This window comes from Ochotona curzoniae, unplaced genomic scaffold, assembly GCF_017591425.1.
Source record: "Ochotona curzoniae isolate NIBS_2020 unplaced genomic scaffold, NIBS_Ocur_1.0 scaffold_4505, whole genome shotgun sequence".
Taxonomy (NCBI): domain Eukaryota; kingdom Metazoa; phylum Chordata; class Mammalia; order Lagomorpha; family Ochotonidae; genus Ochotona; species Ochotona curzoniae.
This window is the reverse complement of record NW_024467118.1, coordinates 7,572,522-7,595,092: the sequence shown is the minus strand read 5'-3', so window position 1 is coordinate 7,595,092 and position 22,571 is coordinate 7,572,522. Positions and strand designations below refer to the sequence as shown.

General features: G+C 42.7%; 1 protein-coding gene across 1 annotated transcript in view; it reads right to left on the bottom strand.

Annotated features, from left to right (window-relative positions):
- Positions 1–1,011: 1,011 nt before the first annotated feature.
- CD38 (CD38 molecule) overlaps positions 1,012–22,571 on the bottom strand; it is a 39,124-nt gene continuing 17,564 nt past the window's right edge. Inside the window, exons 2-8 of the mRNA XM_040965851.1 lie at positions 14,946–15,075; positions 12,781–12,916; positions 9,792–9,877; positions 6,725–6,798; positions 5,208–5,300; positions 4,915–5,001; positions 1,012–2,057 (exon numbers count right to left, since the gene is read on the bottom strand). Of these exons, the coding sequence (XP_040821785.1) occupies positions 1,994–2,057; positions 4,915–5,001; positions 5,208–5,300; positions 6,725–6,798; positions 9,792–9,877; positions 12,781–12,916; positions 14,946–15,075 (670 nt within the window). The 3' untranslated portion in view covers positions 1,012–1,993. The remainder of the gene's footprint in view (positions 2,058–4,914; positions 5,002–5,207; positions 5,301–6,724; positions 6,799–9,791; positions 9,878–12,780; positions 12,917–14,945; positions 15,076–22,571) is intronic.

Genomic DNA, 22,571 nt, shown 5'->3' with positions numbered 1-22,571 from the left:
GTAAACAAAGGTATCCACAGTTGGAAAGGGGCAATAGTGGAGCACCATAACAAAGATCCCCAAGGGGGGAGAGAAGCGCACCAGGTCCCTTCACCACCTCCACAGCTCAACAGCGCCCCCTGTGGCATCCCCCACCCCAAGGATCCCCCGAGGATCCGCCCAAGTGGAGAGGGGCTGACAAGGAATCCTGTTACACAGCTGGAGCTGCAAGGGCCTCTGCGGACACTGGACTTGGCACTGGGGAAGGCCGACCCTGAGGGTTTGCTGGGACAAGGGCTCTGTGTCTGTCAGCATCGTTAGCACTCTTCACATCTGATGGGGGTAAATTTATAAACCTTTTGGGAGTGGAATGGAAGTGGAGGTTCAGAGAATTCAGGCATTTTGTTCAAGATCAGAGTAATACCAAGGTATTGAATGAAAAAATGCCTAACTTCAATGTTTATGCTATTTTCAACAAACCAAGCAGAATCCTTATAGAAGTCTCAGACTAGTTTAACTCTTACACATACATCATGCTAAAAATTAAATAATTTCACATTTTAAAAATTGAATTATTTGTTTCTAAATAGCAATGGAATTAGGAAATATCTTTAATAATAACAAAATGGGCATATCAAAACCCAAGAACTGTATCAGGGGAAAGCGTTTTGCCTAGCAGCTGACGTGTTGGTTCAGATATCCACATCATATCTCAAAACATCCAGTTCTAGCTGCTGACTCCAGTTTCCTGCTATGCAGGAAAAGTATTCAGACTTACCACCTACCAAGCGAGGCCGGGACTAAGGTCCTAGCTCCTGGCCTCCCCCAGCTGCTGGGTGCACTGGGGGAGTGGACCAACGACTGCAAGATCTTTCTCTATCCAGCTCTCTCTCCAGCTCTCTGCCCCCATTTTCAAAGATAACTATAGCTAAAGCAGACCTCAGCGAACATCTATAGCCTAAACTGAATGTTTGAGAAAAGAAATTCAAAATAATTTCTGAATTTCTAATAATAAAGAAAAAGAACAAAACATTGAATAAAAATAAAGCAATTAATTGAGTTATGGGTTAGTTTTTTTAAAAAGTAGCAAAATGTATGAACCCCAAGTAGAACAAATTAATGACCAACAGGGAGAAAAAGAGATTGCCACGGTCAGGAATGAATACATCTGAAATGCACACTCCATGGATAACACATTGAGTGGAAACAGAGGAAGAGGTGCAGGAGGGGCAAAGTATCTGCTTAGAAGCTGTACAGAGTTCACATTCGTGGGCCTGAAAAGAGAGAGCACATGTGCTTCAGAGCTGGAAGGACCCAAGTGTGTTCCAGTTTCTACCCTGATGCTAGACACACAAATTTATTAAATTATGGAACTGTTTGAAGCTCCCATTTTCTCAGCTTTGCAAGTGGGTTAAAATAATACCAAGCTCACAGAACCTTAGGGAGGGTTAAAGGTAAAACATCCTACACAAAATGCCCTATAAAATAATTTTTCCATGAGATAGTCCCAATACTCCTCAAAACCACAGAATTTATAGTTTGCCCACTTGCAGGAAGGGTATAAAAATATGAGACCAGCTCGTTTGTTTGGAAATGAAACATTTTCTCAGAATCTTGAGCACCTATCTTTCTTCATGTGTCTAACGTACTAAGGCAGGTTTGGTGTGGTTGTTTTCAATAAAAAGAATGTTTCCAGCATGTAAAACACATAAAAGCATCATATGAAATAACTTAATATAAAATTCCATTCTAAATTCATACAATAATGTTTCTGAAAGTCTATAGATTACAATAAATGCTATGCTGAGCCTTTGAGGAAAAGGATTTCCATCTCTAGTGGTGACATCACGACAGAGGGCCTATCCCACACAGGAGCTGGTTGATGGATGGGAGAGAAGATCTTCCACTGGAGCAGCAGATGTTGGGCAGGTGTGTGCACAGGTGGGAACATCAGGTATTGGGCATGCTGGTGTGTACAGGTGGTCAAGGATCTGCAACCCCCACGGCTACGGGCTTACAACAGAGCTCTGCAGGTCGGATGCGACGAATGTTTAACACACTGAATAAACCTGGCAGGCCTGCGAAAAGAAAGCAAAAGCAGAGGTCAAGGTGCAGTACAATGCATCAGCAGATCAATTTGCCAGTGAACATAACCCTTTTATTAGTAACGGAAGTGTGCATGGCCCACAAAGCATCCACACAAAGTTCGCTCTGATAGCAACAACGCCAAGAAAGATCTACTCCAGGATCGGGATGATACTCTGCCGGCTCTACCTTCAGACCAGAGATGGTCTCCTCAAGAAACCGTTGAACTTATCTGGACAATAAGATACTGGACTTTATGCTTGGTAGATGCTTGCAATGAAAGAATCTTAACTGAATTTGAACTGTGGTAACGCAACAAGGTGGAGCAATCCACCATGGGGGGGGGAGGGAACCCCAGTGCCTATAAAACTGTGTCACATAGTGCAATGTAATCAATTTTAAAAAAATAAATAAACAAAAAAAAGTTAGAAAAAAAAAAAGAAAGATCTACTCCAGGAACAAAAACTCAAGTGTGACCTGATTTCGTTTCATTTCACTTGTAAAATCATGGATGCAGATACTGAGCAGGGATGCTGGGCAGCACTACTATGGAAGTGAAAAAAGAAATGCGTGGCTCTGATGTCATAGGCGTGATTACCAATGCCAGCTGATGAGGAAGCAGAAGCAGCATCCAGGATTGGGCGCCTCTAGTTTCTTGGGATCATTTGCTTTTCTCTCATTAGAAGTTTCCAAAGGGTTCCATCAAGGAGTCAGACAACAGAGGGTTAAAGCCTTCTCAGAGAAAGGGGGGTGGGGGGAGGGCTTTCTAAAGAGGACCGCAGAACAAGACTGAGATGTGCATCTAAAAGACAAATGACAGTGGTTTGGGGAGATAATAAGCAAAAGGCTCTAACAGGAGTAGCTGGCATGTGTCTGGCTGTGGCACGCTGGCATCCTGCCTGGGAGGGGAGAATGTGAGGGCCTCGCCTGTGCAGGGTTTGCTCAGGTTCGCTCTCAGTTAGGCCCTCATGACCAGCTAGACACAGTGGCTCCAAGTGTAGTCACTTCCCTTTGCCAATAGGGTCATCTGGAGTCAGCCGCATGAAGGCATTCTAGCAAGAAAATGTTTGCTATTCTGTAAGGAAATGCCACTTTGGAAAAAGATTCTTCCTAAAACATTCAGCATTTTAACACACACACACACACACACACACACACACACACACACACACGTCTATAATTTCTAACTTATCGGGAACTCATTTTTTTCTAAGAGACAGTTTTTACACTGGTAAGACTACATCCCTTCACAAATATGTGAAATTTTATGTTGCATGTCCTAGTAAAATGGACACACCTTTCCCAAATTGTGCAACATTTTAAAAGGTTGAGGCTCTGTATTTTTAAGTAACATAGAGGGATTAATGTACCTGTTAGGGTTTTGTGTTGTTGTGGTTGTTTTTCATTAGCCATTACAGGGTACTAAGCAAAGTATCTGACCATTTGCCACTTTCAACATCATTTTGAAAAGCATAGCTACTTTTTTTTTTCACTCTGTTGGCTAAAATGCACATGAAGAAATCTTGTATTCATCTTATGGGAACTGTGACCTTACGTATAGAAAAAACAGGAAAATTCTTCAGGATATATAGACAAATATCAATAGTATTTGCCTCTAAATGGGGAGGATTAGAATTGCTAGGTTTAGTCTATGCCAATATACCTACCTTTCTGCTTACTTTATTCAATATTCACACTAAAACATCTGGATAAAAGTTTACTCGATCAGAAGGTATGTCTGGGATAGAGAGATTTCAACTCTGGACTTTGTCTACATCTATGGAATTTACTTTGAGCTTTCCCAGAAACCGAGCAGTCCTTCAGAGCCACACAACTCTTAAAAACGAGAGGCCCTGTGAGTCCAAAGATTCAAAGGACCATGTTAACTATGTTATGGCATCATAGTTGGAGAGAGTCAATATGCTGTCCAAGTCTAAGGTCACATAATCTGGCACTCTCAGTGGCTGGCGGTGGTGTACAAATGACTGGCTTCTTACATGGACCACTGTCCGTTCAAGCCCTTGTAGAAGCTACCCCTGTGCATTCTTTCCAGACAAGAACAGGTGAGCCCACCTGGAACCTGGAGTCGGCACATATGAGTTTTAATGAAAAGGATTTCTGGCTATTCATGAGAAATAGGGAAATGATTATTAAGAGACAAAAAGACACTTGAATGTTGAGAATGAGTCTCATCTTCCTGGGATTCTGGTATCTGGCTTCCCTCCTCCTAGGATTCTGGTATTCAGCTGTCTCCATGCTAAGCACACACTTGGGCTTTTTTCACAGCTGTTCCTTTGCTTTGTGTGTTCTCCCCTGTGCCTACTGCAAAGGCTGATGTGATCTCCTGGAAGTTCCCCAGACAGGAGCCAGCTGATTCATAGGGAAACAAAAGCCAACGGGCAAGTGTCTGGAAACTATCGTTCTGCCCTGGTGTTGGGCTGGTGGGAGAAAGTAGTGATGCAGCAGGAACAGGAAAACTCTCCTGGCACTTCAGCTTCTACATTCATTGAGCATCTTTTCTTCCTATGCACCAATTTGCATGGTCCTGCACTCTTCAAGCCACGCAGGCCTGTAGGCCATAGGCCAAACCAGGAGGGACCTCCTCACAGGCTGGGCCAACCTCATCGGCAAGTCACTGTTTGGGACTGGCAGAGAGGGAGGGGAAGATGGGACAAAAGTGGCCATGCAAACACGGGGCGTTAGGGACAGATACCACCATAGGTCTGATCTGAGAACACCACCAAGGTCCAAGAAGGGCCTGCATGACCCTGCCAGCTCACAGAAGATCAGTAGTGGAGCAAAATCCTACACAGGACAAGATAGTCATTTCTCCATACAGAAATCTATTACCTGTAGTCATTGTAGCATTCAAATGAAATCTTCCTCTGTTCCACAATTGATTTCAACTCACGGATGGAGGAACCTGAGCATGTGTCCCTGGGGAGAAAAGAGAGAAATATCAAAACAACCAGCTCTCTCAACACTGCTTGAGTCATGGTTTCTGTTCCCCCAGCAGGCCTGGGGATGGAGAGCTGAAGCAGAGGTGCACCTGAGAGCTCCCAGGAGATCAGACATCAACTGAGCATCCTGTGATCGATTCACGAAACAGCCATTGTGCATCCCTGGAAGTGTGTAAGGCATACCTGGAAACTGCTTCCACATTATGCATCACCCAGGCCTGAAGCGTATGAACCTTCTCTGGTCGCAAATTGAAGATTTCTACACCTCCAAAAGTGCTACAACAGAAGAGAACAAAAACACTGTCAACCCCCAACCCAAGTCTGAAGTTATCCAAACCCTTTGTCAAAAACCAGCGGGCAAGTTGTCTCTATTAGAACCCATCCTTTGGAAATAACTTGGGATTCACATTGCAAAGAGACACATCTTCTTATACCAGGTGGCACTCAGTGAACAAGATTCTCAAAGTAAAATTATCAATCTGCACATTGAAGCTGATCTTTAAAATTACTTGCTGCTCAGAAAGCAGTTCTTAGATCGGCATATTACACAGCTCCTAAAAAGGGTTAGAACTGCAAGACCTCAGCCCTCAGCCACCTGTTGGATTAATGTGCAAGTGAACAATCCTCACACAATTTATGTGCTCAGTAACATGCAAGTTGTGCTTTGGAGGACACTAGTGGTCTCTCCCAATTCCACTGCTAGACTCTTCCCTGTTCAGCTCTTACGGCTGTTCCTTCTTGCTGCAGGTACCTGGATCCCAGATGCTAGACCAAGTCCTTTAATTTTAACATTGTCACCCAAAAAAACCTTGAAGTTTGGGGTCAAAAAAGATAACAGGATAAATTTTTCTTTGTGAAATTAAGTATGTAAAGAGGATAAACAGAAAATTAAATTTTGGGTACCCAAAATGCCCCGATAGATTAACACAAGCCTCCTCTTATCTGGAGAAAAAGAACAAAGGCCAAAAAATGTGAACAAGGAGGCAGGGGACTTAAGTACAGAAAGACATTATCAGGCCAACATGGATGTGTCATGATGCCCCTTGGGTGTGAATTAAGCAATGGGTTTTTTAGTACCTTCCTTATTAGGCACAGAATTCAGCATTTTTCATACATGTCTCAGTTAATCTTCAGCTCACCATTCCCTCTGAGCTATGTACACAGGCACTGCACAATCCCTTGCTGGTAATCTCCCACAAACAGATCAGGAGTTCAAGAGCCCAGAGAAGTTCCGGGGGTTTTCAACAGTGCCTTTACCACAACATTAGGATTTACACTGCTCAGGGAGTTCAAAGTCAGGTCAGATCTTCAGGGTCAGTGAGGGTTTAACCAGACAGAAGCAAGACATACAGGGAAATGGTTTGAACAGAGGAGTAAAACAGTGTAATAGGAAAGAAAGTTTAGAGAATTACACTGGATCTCAAAAAGTCAGGAGCAACAGGTGGGTGCAATGTGATGGCCTTTAGAACCAGTGAGAGATTTTATGCAAAGAAGAAATCAGATAAAGGCTCTGACATCGAAATAACTGTCTCTTCAGGGGAAATGAATGTTCTAGCTTTTAATAAGGGCTTTAGCTTTTAATAACTCTTAGCCAAATCCTCAGGACTAACCTGAAATATGAAAAGTATATTTATTCTAGGGATTGAATTTGCATTGTGATGCCATAATAATCTTTGTGAATAGATTATAAAAATGAGTACCTGGCTTTGCTAAATGGAGTGTCTCTGGATCCATTGAGCATCACATAGACCGTACCACAGGCAGATTCTGCAAACTTGAAAAAAGAAAAGGTCCACCATTCCTCAGTATGCAAACCCAATCACCATGCCCCCAAAGCTCCATCCAACACAATGCTTACTAGATGGCTGGTGAAAGAAGGGCTATTGCGCTTTAGATATATTTCATTCAGTGAGCATAATAAACAACTTAGGGGTCTAGGAAAGTACAATATCATGGAAGGGGGCAACCAGGAGAGAAAAGGAAACAGAGAGGTCTGGCAAGGCAGAAAGAGAAGTAGGGGTGGGGAGAGCTGAGTGACCAAATGAGTAAGATGAGTAAGGACTTTATTTCTCCTGATGCAAACATTTATCTGAAGCATTCACTAAGCATCACTGAGAACAAAATAAGCAAAACAAAAATTGTTCAAGTCTGTAGAAGGACATTGTGATTTGTAGGGCAAATCATAGGACGATGATTGATTGGTTATCATTTGTATGAAAACAACTGATTGAATATTATTTGAATGAGGACACTTGATTGGATATACAAACAAAAAGATAGTTTCAAACAAGAGTGTGGAAACAATTGATGGGTCCGTAGAAAGGTTTATGGGAACTACGTAAGCTCCTCAATACCTTTTCCCTTATCCTACGTGAGCCTCAGTCTACAAAAGCCTGAAGCCACTAGTAAACTTGGGCAATCTTACCAACACGGGAGCTCACGCGTGTTATAGGCTCCATGCACCAAGTCCATCGCTGCAGTTCAGCGAACACAGGTCTATCCAGATCCTTGAATCCTGCTACCTGAACCCTAACAGCATCCAGGTCCTCTTACATTATCTAACTGTACTGCATTGCAGGGATGACCCTGGTGTCCATTTAACTGCAATACTAAGAATTGTGTGAGCCGTGACCCTGGCTGTCCCATTTACCTTTATTCCCTGCAGGCCTTGCACTTTGGCACATGTGACAGAGTGTATTGGAGGGACTTGAATGTGCATTGGCACAAACATGCATGAACATCTGTCCAATAAAAATTCATGGAAGGAAAAGAGGGAGGGAAGGCAGGAGTAAAGCGGAAGCAAGAAGTTCAGTACTCCGTGACAACGAGCAGGAAAGAATCATGAAGTGCACAAAGGCCCCAAAGGAAGAAGTTCTAAGGGCTTAAAAGAACCACAGGGTTTCAACAACTCAGTTCATGCAGGGCTGTGAATGTTTTGCCAAGGAATCTGAACTTCCTTCTGTAGATGATGGCGACACCACTGAAGGATCTGAAAACTGAATTGTGAAATCAAACGCTGCTTCTGAATTTCCACCAAGGTTGATGAGGGACATAAGAGAATCGTGACCATTATTTCTCACAATTGCTAATGCAAAAGAAAGCTTACAGATACCAAGCTAGGACCCCACAAACTATAATTCTTTTTCTTTTTTTTTTTTAAAGATTTATTTTTATTATTTTTTTCATTGGAAAGGCGGATATACAGAGAGGAGAGACAGAGAGGAAGATCTTCCGTCCGATGATTCACTCCCCAAGTGAGCACAGCGGGCCCACCGTGCCGGGCCCACAAACTATAATTCTTAACAGCCCCTATAGGTAGGTATTGAGTTACTTTGCCTCAAGATTCCATCACTTGGAAGCAAGCAGGTAAGACTGAGACTTGAACTAGCAGGCAGCACTGCTTCTGTTATCAGAAAGGTCCTTGTATATACAGCCTTGAACACTTGGCAAAGATTAAGGTAGATGGGCCAAAGTAATTCACAGCAGCAGTGAGCATTCACTCACATCCTCCATTGTACTTCTGAATTAGGGATGGGGGTGAGGGTCACAATTAGGTGTTCGGTGCGTGTAAATATTACTTGGCCTTTAAAGTTTGTAGCAATTGCACCACCCTAAAACATATCACAGAGTGATAAAAATAAACAGGAACCATTGTCAGAAAAGGTGGCAAACAAACAAATAAAAACTAATAGGACCACTGATCTCACAATACAGAATAGGTACATGAAAATACGTGTCAAATAGATGGGTTCTGAATTACTTAACAACTAGTGGTATTTTATGTAAACACTGCATTCACCCTATGGAACAAACATGTCTTGATGTCCAATTTGACAAGTGGGGAAGCTGAAGTTCAGAATCACTAAAGGATCTCCCCAACTTTAAAGATGGGCTCTTTATTTCCGCTCTAGGGCTATCTCCTATCTCTGGCATACCAATTTGCCTGCAACCCTTACAGTGAAAGGGGGCTTAGGTAGATACCAAAAGGAACTTAAAGAAGAGCAGATGCAAACAACAACAACACAACAAAGTTGAAGAGCATACAGTTAGGCAATCAAATGAGCCATTTAAAAGACAGGACCAACAGGCATCCACAAGGCCCTGGCATAGCTACTTGTTAGCACAGTGACCTTGGATGAGTCTTTTCCACTGAGTTCTGGTTTCTTCAGCCGTAGCATGCAGGTATATACTTCCTTCTGCTACACATTAGCAAGTGGGAAGGGTTTAGGGAGGTTGCACATGCTCTGCTGTGCCCAGGTTCTAGAACTGGAGTCCCAGAGTTTGGAGTAAACTCCCAGATCTGCTGTTTCCTAATTGTGTACAAGTGGTCAATCTCTTGTTTCCCTGCACCTCCATTTTGTCATCTATAAAATAAGCATAACACTTATCATAACTATTTCATATTGTTGTTGTGAACAGAAAAATCTTTAGGTAAGGTAATGATCTAAAGACAGTGCCTGTGCATAGTAAGTGACCCATGCATGTAGGTTATTATAACTAACCCATGGACAAAAATATGACCTGTTTCCAAAATTAGACCAAGTCCTAGCTTGCTAGCAGCCAAAGCCAAAGGGTGGACAAGACACAGGTTCTTCAACTGGAACCCACAGATGCTCCATGAATGCCTTAAAGTCAAATGTGAAAAACTCCGCGATGTGCTTCTGAACGTTTTCCTCAGGAAAGATTCCTGCACCTACACTCCGTCAAGGATGTGTGACCCTACATGTACTAAGTGCAAGAGCTGGAATCCCGTGGCTTGGGATGTACCTTCTGTGAAATCACATTCCAGAATACATAAGTAGCAGTACTGTTGCACGTTTCATTCCGATGTGGGCAAGATTCATGCTTTATTTCTGAAAAACATGTTTTTAGAACAAAATGGAAAGGAAAGCATTATTAAGGTCCGCTCTTCCAGGTTATTCAATTTTCCAGTTGCTTCACTGCCAAGCAGGAGAATACAGATGGATACATCTCAACCCAATTTAACAGAGAGTCCCCTGAATCCCTTCCAAGTCCTTACCCTGTGGATCCCAGATGGGAACAGAGGGACAGGCTTTGAGTCATTCTTCTGGGAAATGATAACAAAAGTTCACCCAACAGAGTCAAACTGACTCTTTGCCTCTGAACCCCGGAAGAAGCAGAGATTAAACTGCACCGTCCAGGGTCACTCTCACCAACAACTTCTTTTGCTTCTGAATAGCTTTCTCATGTTGACAGTTTTCCTCCCACCTCCTTAAATCCCCATGTCCTTAGGGTCAGATGCCCTTAAGTCTTTTTACATTCATCCCATTGGACAAGCTCAATAGTCATAAATCATGAAGACCTTTTGAACATATATTTCCCTTTAACTTTTGTTTTTATTTTATTTGGAAGGCAAAGAGAAACAGCGACAGGGAGAGACAGAAAAAAATCTTCCACCCATGATTCATGCCTCAAATGCTGTAGCAGCCAGGCTAGGGCAGGTCAAAGCCAGGGGCCCAGATCTCAGCCTGCATCTTCCATGTAGATTGCAGGGATTCAAGTGTGAGTCATTACTTCTGCCTCCCACTGTGCTCAGTAGCAGAAAGTTGGATTGAAGGGTGAAGATTCATGACTCAACCAGATGCTCCATATGGAATGGGAATCTCTCAAGCAGTGACAGCCTTTGGGCAAATACCCACCCCTGAATTTTCTGTGTCACTTCTTCCAAGGATCTGTATTAATGCACATTGCCACAGGTAGTTGTAAAAAATAATATTAACGATAACAATAACAACATTGAATCTTTAGGTCAAAAACTGCTGGTGCTGGAGAATGAGGTCAAACCCTGTGGGCAATGGTCCATGAGTGGACAAAAGTCCAAGATCAAGATTCAGGCCTGTGGGCAAGGGTCCATAGCTGGGCAAAGATCCAAGACCACAGGACTTGTGCTTTTAAGATGTCCTTGAGACAGTCACATCCTAACTTCTGTACTTTGGCCATGTTGTTGCTACCTCATCATCAAGAATTGGCTGCTAATATTGATATAGGGCATATATTTATACCACATCAATTATTGTAATTTGACTTCCCAAGCAGGTCAATAAAAGGCTGAGATGGTGAGCCTTCTGAGTCAAGCCTCTTCCTTAGATAAAGGGGCTTCCCTCCAGCCACCTCCCTTTTACAGTTTATCTTGTGTGTGTCTCATTTCTTATTTTGTTTCAATTGTACATAGCTTCGCTCTTCAAGGCAATTCATGCCACTGTGGGCAGAAGTACACATTTGCTGAGCATTATAATCTGGGGGTAGGCAGATGGAATAGATGGGGGATCCTGCCCTCAGAAAGCATATAATTTAGTGTTATCAAATAGACCACAAAAATATTGACAGATGGTGGGGGTAGGGGTGCAGATTGTGTGAAACCAATATGGAAGGTTGATGTTGGATTGGTTTGGAAAGATGCCTTGGTGACTTCGCACAGACAAGGCAGAGAAAGATGCTTCAAGCAGAGTGAGAGCGTACAAAGGAGGCAGCTGTAATGATTTTAGAACAAACATTGGCACAGCAAGTGAGAAGGGGATTAATGGAGCCAACACTGGAAATCATGCATTAAGCCACCAGCCGTGACATCAGCATCCCATACCAGAGATTCAGTTTGAGTCCTTTCCTGCTCAGGCAAACCATGAGAAGGCAGTGGAAGATGCTCCCTCTTCTTTGGGCCCTGCCACCCATCTAGGAGATGAGGATGGAATTCCTGGTTTCTAACTTCAGCCCAGCCCAGATCTGTCCATTGTGGCCATTTGAAGAATGAATTAGCGGGTGAGAAGCCTGTCTTTCTTTTTCTCTCTCTTTATTCCTCTACCTCTTCTCACTCTGTACTCTCCCTTTCAAATAAGTAAAGTATTGAGAAAAAGAAAAATAGGTAGGTAATGGAAGAGGAGGAGGGTGAAAGACAGAGTCAAGGTGTACCATGAGATTTCTAAGGAGAATCACAGTTCATCAGTGTTTTAAAAGGGGCCTCACAGGATCGTCAACAGTTAAGCTGCTTTTTAGTTTCATCAATATTTTCTCCTGTATTGGAAAAGGATTTAAATTGGAAGCAAAAACATTGGTGATGATGATAATGATGATAATGATGATGATGAATAAGAGCAAATTCATTGATGAACATTGATCCAAAAATCCTCAACAAATTATTAGCCAAGTTAATTTAGCAGCATGTTATAGGATCATCTGCCACGATCAAATGGATTTGTCCTTTAAATGCAGGACTTTTTCATAAATTCCAATCAGTAAGTGTGAGATGTCACACTAACAGAATAGAAGACAAAAAATCATGTACTCATCTCATAAAATACAGAAACAGTAGCTGGAAATCTTCAGCCTCCTTTGTAATAAAAAAAGAAAAGCTTCCAAGAAATCAAATATTGAAAGAAGGCACCTCAAGACAATAAGAACTACACATGAGAAACTGGCCACTAGCATCACACTCTGTGCTTATAATTGACATTTTTCCTCTAAGATCTGACCCAAGACAAGAAAGCTCACCATCTCTCTTCTAGTCAACACAGCATTGGATGTTGTTGTCAGAGCAAACTGCAAAGTCCTTTTTCAAAGAGAACAAGGAATGTGCTCAGGAACACTGTTTTCCCCTTTCCTCCAATGTTATAAAACCATAGGGGAATCAGGGTGAGTACCCGTTACTTCTTCTACACACCGACTTTCCAGGGCCCACACAGTGCTTGGCGCTCCCTCGCCCCATTCCTTCCTGGCTGTCGCATGGGGCCCCGACACTCACCGGAAGTTCTGGGGTCTCCACACCACGTGAGGCCGTCACCCATGTAGCCCAACAGTGTGTCCTCTAGAGTGAACATCTCCTTCTGGATCCCTGTGTACTCATGGACCAGCTCCTTGGATCTACTCCAGAAGAGGCTCTAATAAAGATAAGCACACTCTATTATCAAGATCAGGTTAGACAATAGGTCAAGAAATAAATCCAAATGCTTGTAAAGAAAGAAAACACCAGTATATAAAAAAAAAATCAGTGTGTTTATGATGCTTTCTGTGTGAATGGCTTTCTGTGTGAGAGCTGGGGAGAGATGGAGAGTGCATGTGTGTGTGTTTGCGGTCACAATGTAAAATGAACTTATTACTCTGGGTTGTAGTTCAAAAAGTCTGCCAATACTTGGTCAAATTTTTTTAAAGATTTATTTTTTTTAATTGGAAAATCAGATTTACAAAGAGAAGGAGAAACAGAGAGAAATATCTTCCTTCTGCTGGTTCACTCCCCAAGTGGTTACATTGGCCAGAGCTGAGCCAATCTGGAGCCAGGAACCAGATGCTTCTTCCGGGTCTCCCACGCGGGTGCAATGTGTCCTCTACTGCCTTCCCAAGCCACAAACGGAGCTAGAAGAGAAGTGGAGCAGCCAGAGCACAAACTGGAGCCCACGTATCTTGGTGCATGCAAGGTGAGGACTTTAGCCACTAGGCCAAAGCCCCATTGGTCAAATCTTAGATTTAACATAGGAATCAAACCACATTGGGAAGTGGTGTTAACACATTCCAAATAATCCTAAAATTGTCTGTAATAGAAAAAAGGTTTCATGTTCTAGAAGTAGTGCATCTTGATATATAAAGAGCTTCACAATCCCTTCCACTTTCCCCCAATTTTCTCTACTTCTATAGATGGAAAATGAAAAGGGGAAAGAGAAAGAAAGAACAAATACAGGTTGGGATTTTGAGCATTCCACTTACAGGTGCATTGGCAATTCTCAGGGTCATATTCAGTCCCCTAAATTTGATCACCCTTAATAGGTGGGTAAAGGCTTAAATCCTGGACTCAGGAGTCACACTGTTTGTTGCAGCCCAGCACCACCACTTACTAGGTATTTGATATTGGGCAATAAAAGCATTACTAAGGCCTCACTTTCCACACTTGTAAAATGATAATGATGAACTCAATGTATACTAGGGAAAGTAAATGCAAGTAAATTGCCTAGGACAAGGTCCATCGCTTAGTCACTCATACAGGATGAAAGCTGAAATTTGAAGATGATTTAGAAGCTTCCCAAAGACAACCTGGGACATACAGAGTTTTTGCCTTAAACTCTGACGTTGAAGGGGACACACTCTAGGTGTAGACCCTCTCTCAATAATCAATGCACTAAGAGCCAGCCTGGCTAAAAGGCTTGTGCCATCTGCCTCTCAGCTGCATGCTTCAAGCCCAGTCACTCGTCACTCAAACTGACCAGGCCTCATTTACTCACGGGAAAAGGGATGCTGACACCCGACCTGCCTATTCCTCAGGATGGCTGCTGAGACCTAAGACTATAAGAGTCTTTTGCACCAAAATAAAGTAGTCCTTAAATGCAAACTTCTGTTATGATGACTATTGTTGCTGTCAGGTCAGAGAAAGTTTCATAAATAAACAAGGTTAGGTTATTTGTTTCTGCATGTGTGAGTTGGATTTGATATTTAGCTTATTTTGCCTGAATGTTGGCCAATTCTTCTTTCCTTTTGCCATGTCTCCGTTTGTCCCTTATCCCTGCCCCTATCTCCAGATATCCTCAATCATCGTTTCCCAATAGCCCCACAAACTGTGTCACTGAAATCACATTCACATTTCAATCTTCAGATTTCTCCTCTTTCTTCATCCCAATAAAAATTCGATAATATGATGTCTTTCAACATTGCTTGTCAGTTTTAAAGTTCACTACGTGGGATAGGCCTTTAGCACAGTAGTAAGGGTGCTGTTTTGGTTGCCAGCACCCCATAAGGGAGTGGCACTCAAGAGGGAGAGGCAGATGGAAGCTCCTGGCTTCAGCTTGGCCTGGCCCTGGGTATTGTGGGCCTGTGGGTTTTGGGGGGAGTAGATAGGAGATCTCTCTTTCTGTTGGCCTTCCAAATAAACAAAAATATTTAATTTTTAAAATTGAAAACCAATCACTGACTCGTTTTAGTTACCTTGTCGCAAGGCACAGGGTCCGCAGTCAAGTTAATCAGTGGTTGATAGTCTTCTCTTGTGATGCTGCAGGGATCCTTGGAAACAAAGGCACTCTTGAATGCATCCAGTATTTTCTTACAGTCTTTATCCCTAAGAGGTGGAGCATGGACAATAAACAAAACATGGGTCATTGGATTTTAAGCTATTTTCGATGCAAAATTATCAGTTAAATTTCTCGGTAGCCAGCATCTAGGTGCCAAGTAATTTACAGCTGCCATCTGTACAACATTGTTATGACAAAATGCTACCCTTCCTGCTTCACCGATACAAGAGAAACTTGATGAGGCTAAAAGACCTTCTCCAGTCCACACTGCTGGCAGTGTTATCGCCAAGGTTCAAATCCGTGTCTGTTTGGAGCTAAAGCTAGAATCTCATCATCAATGCTCCATTACCTAAGTGTCAAATTGGAAAGAATACGTAAAAGCAATCAGGTTCCTCTTTCCCAGATTTCACACTTCATAAAACCCTGGCTGGCACCAGCAAGTTTACCTTCCTCCCTGAGCTCCCTTGAGAGGTCCCATCTGTTGGTCGATGCCGTGCCCACTGCCTATATTACCTATAAACTTAGTAAACCAACATGGAAGAATTGAGGCCTCAAAAATGCATATGAAATGAAACCATGAGAATGAAATATCATTGAATAAAGAATACCACTTAACTAGACAAAAGTTTTGTTTCAAGGCCTGAAATAGAAATCCTGATGTTGAAAGCAAAGAATAGAAAACTTCACTGGAGGCTTAATATCAATAAAAGCTTGAAGAAGCAAGGATAGGAGATTTGACATTGAGTAAATCAATACTGAAAGTTACAGAAGGGAAGAGACTAAACAAATATTTGAAGAAATACTACTATAATATGACCAATAATAATAAACTACTGTCTCAATAAGCTCAATAAACTCCAAGTAGGATAAAACCACAGACCCAACTGAAATACAAAGCATCCAAATTATCAAAACACAGATAGAATCTTGAAAACAGAAAAATAGGTGATTCATTAAGTGGGCAAAAGACCAATAAGGAAATAAGGAACAAAGCCAGAGTCAAACTAGAACTGATAGACACAGAACAATCCACACAGCAGCAGCGAGAGACACATTTTGAAGGGTGTATGGGAGAGTCTAACACCGACTACATGCTAGATCACAAAACCAGTGTTATGCTAGAAAGACTGAAATTTAAAAAGAAATAAAACAGCAAGTCATGATTCAAAATAAAATGAAAAATGATACATAGTGTGTTGTCTGATCATGATGGACTTAACAAATCACAGACAGAAGGGACACTGACAATGAACCAACATGTGGAAGGACTCTCAGTGGGTCAAGTAGTGCGTTTGACACAGTGGTTAACAGCACACTTAAACACCTGCATCTCCTGTCCCACTGGCTAGCTGACAGTCCTGGCCCCATTTCAGCTTCCTGCTAACAGCACCATGGGAAGCAACTGGTGTGGATGCAAATGCTTGAGTCCCTGCTAACGACTCAAATGGAGTCATGGCTCCTGTTTCTGGCCTGACTCAACCCTGGAAGCTATGGTCAGCTGGGGAGCAAACCGGTGCATGGGAGATCTTTGTCTCTCTCTTTCAGAATCTTTGCCTTTCAAATGAAATGAAAGGCTCTTTTGGCTGAGCATCAGCCAAAAGAAAAAAAAGAAAGAAAGAAAAACACTCAGTGCTAAGAGAGAAGTCTATAGACAAATTCAAAGAGAATAAACATGTCCAAGCAGTAATCCAACCTTACACGCTAAGGGATTGGAAAAGATAAGGTTGATGTGAGCCCAAAGCAGGTAGAAGGAAGGAAATGATAGACTACAGCAGGAATTTTTAAATAGAAGATAGAAAAACAGAACAACACAATGACACTGAAAATTGGTTCTTTAAAAAAAAATAAACAAATGTTACATTTCTTTAGCTAAACTAACGGGAAAAGACCTAGTGAATAAAATCAAGATTTAAATAGGGAATATCACTACCTTCCCTAAAGAAAAGAAAAAAAGATGGCTAGTGAATGCAATGAACAATTAGATACAAATGAATTCTAAAACTCAAATGAACTAGACACATTCTTAGCAAAACACGAACTACCAAAATAAATTCAACAGCAAATAGAAAATCTAGATATAACAACTGAGAAGATTAAAATGATACTCAAAATATTGCTCCAAAAGAAAGCCCAGACTTAAGGCTTTTGCTGCTAAATTTCATTAACCATTTAAAGAATAATGAATGTCTAGGCTTCACAAACGATTCCACATCTTCCAACCTACTCCATGAGCCCAGCATTGAAACCAGACAAGAAATAGCACAAGGAAAAAAACTGCAGGTGTTTTATACACGTTTTTATACATTTTATATTTTACATATGTTTTATACATACATTTTATATGTTTCATAAATATTTTGTATATGTTTCTATAGATTTTATATATTTTATACTTGTTTTAAACATTAATTGCATACAGATATACAACAAAGGATAATGTATATCCTTTACAAATGACTGTACAAAAATCTGACATAAAAATACCAGGAAAAACAAAAATTGCTAACAAATAAAAATTAATTCTACACATTACCGTGTGGGTTTTACCCTAGGAGTGCAAGACTGGTTTAATACATGAAAATTGATCAATGTAATATGCTAGAATAATAAAATAAAGGATAAAAAAGTTATAATCTCAACAAACACATTTAACAAAACCCAAAACCATTCCATGACAAACATACGAAGCAAATTTGGGATAGATGGGAATTTCCTCAACTAGAAAAACTCATATACTAACAATCCACAAACATCATACTTAATGGATTAAAAAAAAAATACTTTCCCTTTTAAGATAGCGCACAATTTAAAGATGTCTGCTTTCCTCATTGTCACTTTATTCAAGGAAAATGTGTGTTATGAAAGCACTTTGCATGGATTTCAGCTTTTTGTGGCGGGGGCATCAAAGCAAACTTTTCTTTTCATTCCAGGCTTCCATGCGCTTCCTGAAGTCTGTGCCACACTGAGTTAGGGCTCAAGCAGCTGTGGTCTATGAAGGCCTCTGGACAAGTCTGATGCTTGGTCAGGTTTGAAAATCACTGAAGTGGGCATGAATCATTTAGAGGTAAGCTCTGAGAAGTTATATACATAATACATTCAAAGTAAACATTTCACCTTGGCTGTGTCCTCTAGGCTTTGTGAGGCTGAAAGACGCACACTGAAATAAAACAGAGCCAAGATTGCAGTGCCCAGAAACGGAAGTAGATCCTTCTAACTGGAAAAGGATCATGAGGAAGAGTCATTCCTGAAAGTTCTAGATGATTAATAAGTGATAGATGTTAGACAGATGATAGATGAGATGTTTGCTGGATGATACATGATAGATAGATAGATCCTTTTGTTTCCATGGAAATGTCACCCATGAGAGTTCTACGGGTCCCTGCTTGGGGCAGGAAGGCTGGGCGTTGGCACCTCTATCTATCTATCAGCTCCCAATGATGGGGAAAACACAGCTCTCAATGACGGGGCATGCCCAACTGAGACATGGTTAACAGAAATGGTTAAACAGTTTTCTTACAGAAGCACCTGACTCACCAACCATGATGGGGACTACAGTTACCAAGGGACCCAAGCAAGTCTGTGCGATTACATAAACAACTCTGGAAGTAATTCATTGCATCATCTTGAACCATTCAAGCACAATTGCTCCATCATCAGACTTTAAAATTCAGGCATCCTCTTTGATTTTCTTTTCTCCGCCGAAGTTGCTTCCTGTTGGCATTCACATTCCAGGGTGACAAGATGTTCCCCACAGGAGCGAGCCCAGCCAGCCTGCATGGATCTTCTTGATCATCAGGCAACTTTTCAGAAAATGTAGGCTTTCCTAAGTCGGAGCTTCCTAATCTCAAGAGATTTTGTCAATGAAGAAGAGAGACCACAGGCTCTACTTCTATTTACACGACTTTCCAGTTTGCAGAGAAAGAAAGAAAACACTGCAGCTGGAGCACAACAGACACTGGTTGGTGTTTGCACCCCCAGCCCTCTTCCTCACGCTCACGAGTGCTTAAAGTACAAGAATCCCACAACTTATCGCCTTCACCATGCTTCGTGTGCGGTTCAGCAAGCAAGTACTGTTTGTCTCCCTTTCCAGAGCTCCTCATCTTACAAAACTGCACATTTGAATACACTGAATGCCAAGTCCCCTTCCCTCTCCTCCCTAGGCCCTGGGGGCCTCCATTCTGCTCTTGGGGTCTTTGAGTTGGACCCCTCTGGGACTTTGTGTAAGTGGAATCATGCTGTCCTTTGGTGACCGGCTGGTTTCAGTGAGATGTCTTCCAGCTCAGCCAGGCTGTCTCAGGAATCAGAATTTCCTTCTTCGCTATGGCTGGACAGTACTCCATGGCGTGCGTGCACCCCACTGTGCTTACCCACTCGTCAATCAGCGGCCACTGGTTCTTACACAACTGTGAGTCTCACAGCAGGCTCAAGCACATCAAGATTTTGTGGTCCAGGCACTCATACCACAGGGAGGAAAAGTTACTACAATTAGAGCATGGCGACTTGCCCACAGCACTAAATCTTGAAAATACAATGAATAAACCAGAACATCTTGTACTACGCAGGATAGAAACAAACTCACAGTGATCAAACCGTATTTAAGCAACAGTCATCTCTAGTGCTAAGTGTATAGGGTTGTTTTTGTAACCTTTACTTCTCTTCTTGACACTTTCAGTGTTTCTACAATAAACACATCATAACAAACTTTCACTTTCTTGTTTAAGTTGCTTAAGAAATCAGACCAAATGTGTGAGACTGTTTGGCAGGTCTTGGAAAAGGTAAGCATCTCAGATGCAAGTCCTCTCGGTTGCTTTTGGTTCCTGATCTGTTGTTCTGTGCCCTGGGCTACAGTGTGTATCTGTCCTCAACTCTCACCCAGTTAGGGAGCACACCACATAACCAGGCAGGACACACACCCACATCCCCAGGTGACTCTGATAAAAGAGAAAGGTCATGGATCTCTCCCCACAGAGTTTGTCTCCACTTCAAAGGTTTCCTTTCATCCTCCACACAACCTGAATTGCGAGGACACACCTGAAGTACAGCTGGTACCTGGAATCAAACTCCACAAATAATGTTAAAGGGACAGGTCTTCGAGAGGATGAGACAAGGAAAAGATGGTCCCAGACTCCTGCCTTCCTTCCTACCCGGGACATGCATTTTCTAGTCACTAAGAGGAGCTGTGTGTAGTTCCTCACAGGGCCAGAAAGATGAAGCAGTGAAGCATCCGCACTGGAAACTAAAGAGGGCTCCAACACTTACATAACTTGTTAAGGGATCATGCTTTCCAGATTCTGAATGCATTTTCTAGAAGCAACACACTAATCAAGGATACAGCCAAGAGCCATTGATGAGTCTCTTCCCTCTAGCAAATACCACCAGCCCAGCTCCCAGAGGTCCGGTTGACTAGATGGCAGCACCGGCTCCCTTGCCTTCCAGTGTTCTCTATAAATAACGGAGTCATAGGTTGGCTTCTGTAACAACATCCTCAAACCAAAGCCTCCCCCCTCCCTCTGGGTACCCATAGGAAATGTTCTCTTTTCTTTCTTTTTTTTTAAGATTTATTTTTTATTTTTATTGGAAAGGCAGATATACAGAGAGGAGAGACAGAGAGGAAGATCTTCCATCCGATGACTCACTCCCCAAGTGAACGCAATGGCCGATGCTATGCCGGTCCGAAGCCAGGAGCCTCTTCCGGGTCTCCCACGCGGGTGCAGGGTCCCAAAGCCTTGGACCGTCCTCGACTGCTTTCCTGGGCCACGGGCAGGGAGCTGGATGGGAAGCAGAGCTGCCAGGATTAGAACCGGTGCCCATATGGGACCCCGGGCGTGCAAGGTGAGGACCTTAACCACTGCGCCATCGTGCCAGGCCCGCAAATGTTCTCTTTTCTGGCATACTGCAGTAACATCCTGTTTTATGACAGTGTGTTCCTGGTGGTCTTGGGTTGCGGCATTGATCTCGATGAATGTTGTGGATGGAGATCTATAATCAAAGGCTAGCAACGATCAGGAAGCTACACACTGAGCTAAGGACTGACACATTGAAATCTCCCACTGGGGAGGGTGTTATCATTACCCCCTGTTTTAGAGGGAAAGACACCAAAGCACAGGCCAAACCTCGTTCTTTTGGCTGAACAATGCTGCCCCCCACAGGAGGTGTCCGGTCATGACGTACCGAAGGATGGTAAGGATTCCACCAGAAATGAACATCAAAGAACCCAAGGGGAATGATCTTTTCCTCGCACTGTATGAAAAGTTCAAGACACGGATAGGTTCAGTAATTCTTAGGTACTGAGATGAAAGAAGGGAAACAAGAGCGAATGAGATGAAGTTTTCTCTTAGGTGGAAAAGGGGCACCTTTGTTGGTTGGGTGCACCTGGTATGCAGCCAGCCTGCTTCGGGCGCCATGACCTTTCACTGTCACCACTCTATAAACTTAACAATCCTTCCTGTGAATCACAATTTCATTTCGAAATCCCCATCGATAAAGCAAAAGCACCTTCAGACCTGTTGCTCCCCAGGGAAAGGAAGCTCTGACATCCTAAGCCGCTTTGCCTGAAAAGGCTTAGCTCTCCGCGGGCAGCAGCCAGCAATCTCTGAATCTCCAGCCGCTGAGTCCTACAGGATAAGCCCTGCTCAAACAAGCAGGATAACTCAGCTGTTCCTTCTCACACCTGAAGCCTGGAGCCTGTAGTCAGGGTAAAGAGTGCCATCTAGTGGGAGAAATGAGTGACTGTTGAGATTCCCACAATAGGATTTTCTAAACAGAATCTTAAAAATCAAGTCTGAAGGAAAGCACGGAAATCATTAATGCATTAGTATAGAAAATATTTATTAAGCTAGACAAATTTACAATCACACAAGGCACACAAGTCAACCAACAGACAATGGTCCCTTCTCTTTAGAAGTTTGTTTTCTTCCAGATCAAGACTGACATCGAACAATAAGCACACTGAATATGTAAATGGCAGGGTATGCTAGGAAAGTATAGGTCTGTTGAACAAAGGGAGAGCACGGGTTAGGCTTAGAGCGTCAGCAGGGCTGACGGAGCAAGCGGCATTCAGTTCAGAAGAGGTGGGTGGTGTGTGAGCCAAGAATGGAGGAAACAAGGGGCTGAGCCCCACAGGCACCAGACGACACAACTCCAGGAAGAAGAGGCAGTGCAAAAGTCTTGGTGTTGACGGGCACAGGAAACAGCCAGGAAGTCAATGAGCCCAAAGCAGAGAGGGCAAGACAGCGGCGGAGCCAAGGTCTGCCTGGGCAGGAGACGTCATGGCAGGAATGGGGCTTCTGTGTGTGGTGCAGCAGGAAGCACAGAGGGCTCAGAGCCAAGAGTCACCAGACATCCCTGAAATGTCACAGGGTTTCTTTGCAAGTTCTGTTGTATGGAATGCAAATCTGGAAAGGCCCACTCACCTGGACAAGCGCAGGTGATGACTTGGACCAGAGCGGCAGGCAGTGGCATATATGATAAGAAGGGACAGATGCAGGGTTTGTTGTCATTTTCCTAATGCACTGGATAAAGGACGTTAGGCACCAAAAACATC